At 51.4% G+C, this 8,763-nt stretch overlaps 1 protein-coding gene across 1 annotated transcript; it reads left to right on the top strand.

Annotated features, from left to right (window-relative positions):
* The first annotated feature begins 235 nt into the window (after positions 1-235).
* On the top strand, positions 236-4,293 carry PDX1 (pancreatic and duodenal homeobox 1). The gene is made up of 2 exons (XM_009907060.2): positions 236-632; positions 3,905-4,293. The coding sequence occupies exons 1-2, from the start codon at positions 236-238 to the stop codon at positions 4,291-4,293; spliced, it is 786 nt and encodes a 261-aa protein (XP_009905362.2).
* The last annotated feature ends 4,470 nt before the right edge of the window (positions 4,294-8,763 follow it).

Here is an 8,763-nt window from a genome sequence, read left to right as displayed (position 1 = left end):
GGGGAAGGCGGTTGCGGGGCCAGGGCCACGCCGGGTGGCCTCTCATGGGTCGTGCCCCGCCCCGGAGGGCTGCGGGAGGGCTCACGTGGGGGGAGCGGCGCCTATGGGGAGGCAGCGGGAGCCGGGCAGGGCGGCGGGGCCCGGCGGGGCGGCGAGCTGTCAAAGAGGCATCCCGGGCGCTGGAGCAGCCCTATGTGTCCCTAAGCTGCGAGACCCCCGCCCTGGCCAGCTCGCCATGAACACCGAGGAGCAGTATTACGCCTCGGCGCAGCTCTACAAGGAGTCGTGTGCGTTTCAGAGAGCCCAGGCACAGGATTACAACCCCAGCCCCCCCGCCTGCCTGTACATGGGCAGGCAGCAGCAGACACCTTACCCTAGCGCCTTAGGGGCTCTCGAGCAAGGCAGTCCGCCAGACATTTCTCCTTACGAGGTACCCCCCATCACAGAGGATGCCGGGCTCTCCCACCTTCATCACCATCACCACCACCACCCTCATCTTCCTCCTCCCCACCAGGACGCGCTGCCTTTCTCAGACGGGACAGACACGGGGGCGATAGAGGAGCCTCGAGTGCAGGTGCCTTTCGCCTGGATGAAGTCCACCAAATCACAAGCCTGGAAGGGACAGTGGACCGGTAAGCTCCGCCGTCTCCCTCCACCACGCTGCTTCTCTTCCTCTGGGCGTGTAGGAGCCTTCCCCTCCACCGGTTCTGCATCCGCCGCTCGGATGTAGCGTGGAGAGGTCCCGAAGTCGCCCTTCTTCTACGGCAGCCCCTCAAGACCCACTGTTGTGGGGCTGCTGCCTTTGGGTTAACTCCGGGATGGAAGCCGGCCCTCCGGTACCGGCTGGCGGGCTGGCCGCTCCCCGCGCTTCCCAAGCCCTAAGCAATTATTAACGATTTATTTTTCACCAATTAACTAATTGTCGCCAAGTAGGGACGAGGTGCGAACGGCTACTGGGCGCTGCTGTTTCGCTGAGCTGGGGGTTTAGTGGTGCGGCAGCTCCAAGGGTGCCGCGGGCTCCGCTCCGGGGCAGAGGCTTCTCATGGTGAGACTTGGGGCCACAGAGATACCCGCGAGCTCGAACGGGTCGGGAAGAGGCAGGAGGGGGTGTGAAGGCAGGGTACGGCACGGCTGCCCCGTGTCCCTGCAGTCTGAAAGGGCAGATGAGCTCTACTCCCCAAAACCCTGAGGCAGCCGCCTTGACTTCTCTTCGCTGCCTCTCGATTTTCCCTGGCGTCCCAATGGCAAAGCCCATCTCTTCTCCCGGCCCCTCTATCCCACCCTTTCCTGCTTCCCTGTGTGTTTTAGCCTTAATTGCACCTTTCCAAGTAAAAATCAGGGCAGGGGAAACAATGCACAAACGAAACAGAGCTGCCAGCGAGGGGAAGAAACTCTATCTAGGCAGAAAGTTCCGCTGCTCAACAATATTTCTGTCTCTGCTTGCACAATGTTATCGTGTTCTGTGCCTTTGTCACGCCTATACAGCAAATATTATATTAATGGCTATGTTCAAATAGACAGTTGAAAAAAGGACTGGAGTATTAAAATCACTGTGGAACAGTCTGGGAAATGGGGCAGACGGAGGGGGGAAGGAAAGACAGGCGAGGGTCCCCAGTCCCCACGGAGGTGTATCCGCCAGGCAGAGGAGAGGATCGCAGCTCCACGCTGCAAAATCGGGGACAAAGATTGTGCCGGGGGAGTGAGGTCGTGAGAAAAATCAGATTGTTTTTCTTGCGTTGAATGAACTTCGTGAATATTAAAAAAAAAAAAAAAGGGGGGCCGGGGGGGGTGGTGGATGTGAAGGAAAAACAAAGATAAAGGAAAGGAAAAAATAAGTATAAAGCCGAGTTCTCAAACTAAGTGTGTTTTCCCTCGTTTCCTGTACCCAAGGAATGCAAAATGAAACTTTTCCCTTAAGAGGCGAAAACTCTCTCCTGTTGTTTCCAGTTCTCCCGGGAGGTCCAGGCTAAGGCTGTGCACGGTGCATGCGGTGTGTGCGAGCACATACTCGCACCGGGTTGCTCCTGCCGCGGGTGCGCGGTGCACGCCCTGGCAGCCAAGGGGGCACAGTGCTGCACCAGGCACCTGCACAGCGCTCGTAGCCAAACCTTGGGATATTTTGTCAAGTACATATTGCAAACCATGCAGCCTAAAGACGTAATTTAATTTCTTCTAATAGAACCCCTCGAGATTTCGGCGTACACGGATTCTGAGGAGTTTTGTTTGTTTGTTTTGTTGTTTCTTCCTCCGGGGAAAGGCACTCAGACAGGCCACTGCAGAGCCCCGTGTCAATCACCGTGCCCGGCGGTGAGCGCGGCCTGGAGAGCCCCAGGGTTCGGCCGGTAGGCCCAGGTGTTCCACCTTCCCGGTAGCATGAGCTTACTTCACCAAAACAGATCAATTTTTTTTCAGATCCGTACACGCACATAAGTGAAAAAAATAATTAAATATATGTATACACACATATATATACATGTGAGGTTGCATTTCCAAATATTTTAATGAATATACATTTATTTTCATGTATATTTTGGTGTATATATGCACACATAGGTTTGTGTTTATAAACAATTTAGTATACGTGTATGTTCCCAAAATAGACAATACAGATAAGTTTATCTAGATAGGTTTATGTTTATCAGCATTAAATATAAAAATCATGTCAATAAGAAGATGGGAGCCACGGAACCCTCACAGCTCTACTGAAATGGGTGCTTCAACCCGGCTGTTTAAACCACTGTTCCTTACAAATGATATTGACACCAGAAGTGCACCTAGCTGGTCTTCCGGAGCTGGCAACAGCCAGTCGGTGCCTAGTCCCGGTCGCACTCGCTATTGCCGCCGGTACCACCCGCGCCCGATCCCCGCACAGGACGGCTGCGGCCGTGCTGGTAATGGAGAGTCAGCTGCTGCCGTTGTTTCCAGGAACAAGAAAACCAAAGTTTCAGCAGCCTGGCGAAACGGAGGGGCTCCAGTCCCGTTGCCGGCCTGGCAACCGCCTCAACACCCTCCCCGCTGTCACCCGTGGAGGTCCCGGTGTCCCGGAAAGGGCCGAAACCTTCACGGGCCCAGAGCTAGGTGGTGATATCCCGGGAGAAACCCCCAAACTCCTGTTCCATGAGATCTCTTTCCACCTTTTTTTGGCCTGTGCCGTCAGGGCAAGCCACCTGCACAACCAGCCCTGCTCAGCCCCAGCAGCTCTCCCGCCACCCCGGAGAACCTGCTGCCAGAGCTGGCCGCCCGTAGGCCCTCCGCTGGAGAGTGGCCGTCTTTTTCCTCCCGCTGGCTAACAGGACAGGTGACCTATTTTAATAACATTTAAAAATTATATTTACTTTGGTTTCTTGTGCGTGTGACATACACGAAAGCCATTTTTTTGGTGGTTGTTGCATCAGCACTTTGTTTGGAGTATTTTGCTGCTTAAAAAAACCCAAACCACAGTCTTGGTTTTTCTTTCTTTTTCTTTTCCTTTTTCTTTTTCTTTTTCTTTTTTTTTTTTTTTTTTTTTTTTTTATTTTTTTTTTTTGTTTATTTTTCTTTTTCTGGTGGTTCTGGGTTGGGGGGGGGTATTTCCTCTATGGTTTTTTTCCTTCTTTCTTTTTTTTCTTTCCCCCCCCAAACTGAGAAATTGGCAGGCCCTGGTGGCACCTGAGGGAACGGTGGTTCCCTGAGGACCTCAACCAAGTTATTATTTTAAATAAATAAATAAATAAATAGCAGCAGTCTTGACAGCCGCCATCCACACTGGCTAGTTGTACCCGACCAGGTGTGCTCCCCGAGTCCTCCCCCTCATCCTACTTGCCTTCCCTGGTGTGTCCTCTACGCCACGCAGAAGTGCGGGGCCGTGGTCCCCCTACCCGAGGGCGCGGCGGAAGGGCTGGAGCTGACTCTCCTTTCTCTCTAGGGGGGTCCTATGTGGTGGAGCCGGAGGAGAACAAGCGGACGAGGACGGCGTACACCAGGGCGCAGCTGCTGGAGCTGGAGAAGGAGTTTCTTTTCAACAAGTACATCTCCAGGCCGCGGCGGGTGGAGTTGGCTGTCATGTTGAACTTGACCGAGAGACACATCAAGATCTGGTTCCAGAACCGGCGGATGAAGTGGAAGAAGGAAGAAGACAAAAAACGAGGGGCAGGGAACAGCAATGACTCCGAGCAAGACTGTGTGGTGTCCTCCGGGGAGCTCCCGGGTAAGGAGGATCTCCAGTCATGTTCCCCTGAGAACCTGCCCTCGGGGGCCTCCAGGGACTTGCTCGCTCCCAGTCTCGCCCCCAGAAGGCAGCAGGACTCTCGGTGAGTCGCGGGGAGCCCCGAGTGCCAGGTCAAGGAAGAAGATGAGACCAGGAAGAGAGATGAGAGACAGACACCAGCTTCCCACCGCCTTACTCTGCCGTGGCCGACCCTTGTCCGCCTTCCCCCGAGGAATTCAGTGCCTCCACTCGGAAGCTCCCATGATGAAAAAAAATAAATTAAAAATTATCAGCTGTAGCAAAGAGATGCTCTCTAGGGCCAGAGAGCTGGATGAGGCCGCAGCGATCCGCCGGGATGGCGGTGAGCTGGGACCTGTTCTCCCTGGGCACCCTGTGCCGCAGCAGGCCCTGCGGGGCAGTTTCCCCCGGGGAAGGCGGGTCTTGAGTGGTCACCGACCGTGTGTACAACTCTGGGTGCACGGAGCAGTCTGGAAACTGGAGGAGAAGCAAGGGCACGCCGTCTCGCCGAGGACGGCTGCCCGGTCGGGGCGCGGGTCCTGCAGTGCCTGGCGCTGCACAAGCGCGGATGCAGAGCCAGGCTTTCCCGGGGCTGGCACCCCGCCGTCCCCGTCCCGTCCAGAGGCTCCGGAGCATCACCTGTACCGATCTCTCCCCCAGCACTATTACTCACTTCTTTGGAAACTGGAACCTCCTTTGTTTCGTTTTGTTTTCCCTTTGGGGGAAAAAGAAAAAAAAGAAAAGAAAAAAATAAAAAGGGCGGGGGTGGGGAAGAGAGAAAAAGAAAGGGGAAGGGGAAAAAACAACCAACCACCAACCACCAAATAGAAACAAACAAAAAAAACCCGAGCGTCCTGCCGGCAGTATTTGTCTCCCCCGATGACCAGCTCCCGATGACCAACCAACGTAGCCAGACTTCTCTGCAGGCTCCGACAACAGCTGCGGAGGAGGTTGTGCTGCGGCCTGCGGCTCCGTGCTCGTCTGGGCTCCCCGGTGGAGACTCGGTGGCGCACAGGGCTGCGCTCCCCTCCCCAGAGTGCGAGCGCAAGCCCAGAGATGCGGTAGACAATTCGGGGCCGATCTCCGGGCAGCGAGCAGAGGCAGACTGAGCTGCGAGCCGAGAGTGGGACGTCTGTGGGGTACGGCTTGTCCCAGAGACATTTTCCTTTGGGGAAAGGCTCCTGCCTCTCCTCCACCTCTCCCAAAAGTTCAGACTTTGCCTGGGAGAGATTAAGCCTCCCTGAAGCACCAACTCCCGACCTGTCGTGCATCTCTGTGTGTTTTTTCTCAGCAGACCTGGCTTTAGACCTCAGCAGAGGTTGGGGGGCGGCTGCTTCCCAAGGCGCTGTAGGGCTTCAGTGCCTTTTTCTTGGCGTTATTTTTTGGTCTTTCACGACCTGGAGCGAGAGGCCGACCAGGTGCAGAGTCGGCCAGCCAGGGCTCCGCTGTCCCTGACCCAGTCTGACTTGATCCTCTGCCAGTCTGTTGCCAGAAACATCTTCCTTGTCTCGACAACGGCAGGAGCAGGCGTTCTGTTCCAGAGACCGTCGGGAGTTCAGCTAAGTAGGGAAATTTAAAAAAAACAACCCTCAAACTAGAAACAGAGAAGAGCGGCTGGGAAGAAGCAGGAGCTGCTCGGGTTTGCCGTGGGTCCGGCAAATCTGTCTCCTCTTGTCGACGGGGAGGTTCCAGACCTGACCCTGGAAACAGTAACCCCTCGAGCATCCCTTCCTGCACTGTGGGTCCGGGAGTGTCGTGGGAGGGAGAAGAGGACGAGGGCCTGTTCCACTCTGACCGGAGGATATTCCCAGTCTCTGGGCTGAAAGCAAAGGGCCGAAGTAGTTTGCCGCAGCTCTTTGTCTTTTGGGTGTTTTTTCTTCCATCTTACAGGAGACTTAACAATAAGATGAAGACTTCAGCTGAAGGTGTAATTAACCTATTGCTTTTCTTTCCTTTGAGGGCATTAAGAGACATTTCTGCTCATTTTTCGTGCAAGTTGCCTGAGAAACTTCTCATCCGAGCCTGTATATCCTTATTCATTAAAACGCAGCCAATGACTGAGAACTTTACGAAGTGATTGTACAAGCAAAATTAAAATATAGCTGTTGTGCTTGACAAGCAAAGCACCATATTAATTAAAGTAAAATTTCTCAGACTTTGAGGGCTAACATCCCCATTTTTAAATCTCAGCATTTCTCATCACTGTTTGTTCACATCAACATGTTGCTGGTAACATGCAGTGGAACAGTTTCCAGGTACCTTCTACGGTGTCTGGCATTGAAATGACAACTCTGGAACCACTATAAAAATGGACCTAGCTGTGGAAGTGGTGTCTATCACGCAAAATACCACAATTTTCTGCTGAGATTTGTACAGCCCATTGACCCAGATAAACAGCATATGTGGCGGATGAAATTTTGCCTGTCCTTTCTCAAGTCTAATGCATTCTGCTTTTATTTTCTCTGTTCATTGGTGCAAACCCAGAGAAATTGCAGAATTTACATATGAATTGTTTGACCAAGGTGCCAAGGTATTTTTATGAGTGGAAGGAGAATCAGACCTGCATGGCTTAATTTTAATGAATAAAATATTTTTCTTTGAAGAATTGACATAGTTTATGGATTCAGCACTCAAAAAAACCCAAACCAAAACACATTCTTTTTACAACTACATCCATGGAAAAATAGCATTAACTGAGTCGAGGCAGTTCTGGAGACATTGTGGAGGTAATGGCTTATGGTAACCTTCACCTGTCAGAGCAGTCAGACCTGCACCATGCTGGAAAAAAACAAGACTGACACAGAGGGTTATAAGGCAGATAGAATTCTCATGCCATGTTGTCTCACCAAAAAAACCCCAGTTGTCCAGACATACCCATTTCTGCTAGGAGACAACCTCCCTTAGGAAATAGCTAATAACTTATAGAATCAAATAGTCCATAGTTTATGCTTATGGCAGGGGGGTTGGAACTAGATGATCTTTAAGGTCCTTTCCAACCCAAACCATTCTGTGAATCTGTGAACCTTTAACTTTAGGATAGCATTTCTGCAAGATATTCTAAAAGTCCTGGCTTTAAAAATTAAGAGATTAAAAGTGTGACATGTCTTTTTATTTCCTTCTCAGGCAATACCCAAGTCCTTCAGGTCTGTGTGGAAGAGATGTGTACCCAAGAATCACATGTTTTCAGTGTTAATTATTTAAAGAAAAATTGAGCAAGATTCAGGGCAATTTTGTCCTTCCTGGGTGCACCTGACATGGACATCCACAGCACCAGGAATTATGGAGACATCAGTTCTACCTATGGGTCCAGGGGAAGATGGTGAGGCTGCAGGTCTTGATGCAGCTTTGCATAGGAAACACCCTTACTGCTCCCGCTTTGCTCAGGTACATGCCCCAACAACACAACAAAAGCTTTCTTCTCTGCTTCTGTGCTACTGAGGTACTGACTGCTGTTACATGAAGGACCACAACGAGGAAATATTTAATGTCCTCTTCTTTCTGCAAACAGAGATGAGCATCTAGTGAGAATGGTACACAGGTAGCAAACCCTGACCAGGAGTTGGGGATTGTTGTCACACAGCTGTCACACAGCTGCCACAAAATGGTTATTTGTTTGCTGCCGTCTGAGAAGCTGCATCCAAGCAGCCCCTGGTGGGGCCATTCTATCACAATGGAAGGGAAACAGGAGCCCCTGTGCTAACTCCTTTTGCTTCCCACATACAGGACCATGTTCCAGGATCCTGTAACGATGGCCACATAAAAGGTAGGATTGGGAGACTCTGCTTGTTCTTCCATTATAGACCCCTACATATGCCTGAAAATCCCTTCGTGTATGAATAATTGTGCCCATAAATCAATTCTGAGAGCAGTGATTTAACCTAAGGTGCAAAAGTCTTTCCAGTCCAACATTGAAGCCTGCCACTTTCTATGCTGTTGGTGCTGCTGCTGCCATGGCCACAGCTGAGGACAGGTGTTGCAGGCTGAGAGAAGAAATATTGCTCAGGGAGGCTTTGATGCTTTGAAGTGCAAATAGAGATGGAATGTCAGCCTTCCACCACCACCACCAAGGCATGGTCTGGGATTAGGCAATGCACCTTACAACCTGGCCTCCACATGGGGCAGAGCTGGCTGGGATTTAGAGGTTGTGGTTCACAGCTTGCTTTGGAAGTAGAAAGAAATGACATTGGGCTCTCTTCACTGCTGATGGCTTATGGGGTTGATCACATAAGAGGGTCTCACAGGTTAGACAGCCCATATACACATCCATGCACAGACATGGCTTGCAATAAAGCATGACACAGAAAGGCAGTTTCCTCCCTACTTGCTTCTGTCCCAGACAGGGGTAGGAATGACCAGGTCTTGAAGGATATTTTTACAGCAGTCAGGAACATGTCTGATTCAGCCTTTAGGAAGGACAAAGAAATTTGGAAACGGTGCTATGTCCATGTTAGTAGTGAACACTGCCGACTTTCATTTATTCACTATTTACTTTCATTTATCGTTTTTCCTCATTGCTCCAGTTCCACTGGCTTCCAGCACCCTTTATAAATATTTTTGTC

The sequence above is a fragment of the Dryobates pubescens genome, chromosome 10, assembly GCF_014839835.1.
Source record: "Dryobates pubescens isolate bDryPub1 chromosome 10, bDryPub1.pri, whole genome shotgun sequence".
Taxonomy (NCBI): domain Eukaryota; kingdom Metazoa; phylum Chordata; class Aves; order Piciformes; family Picidae; genus Dryobates; species Dryobates pubescens.
The sequence above is the reverse complement of the archived record's forward strand: the minus strand, read 5'-3'. Positions and strand labels throughout refer to the sequence as shown.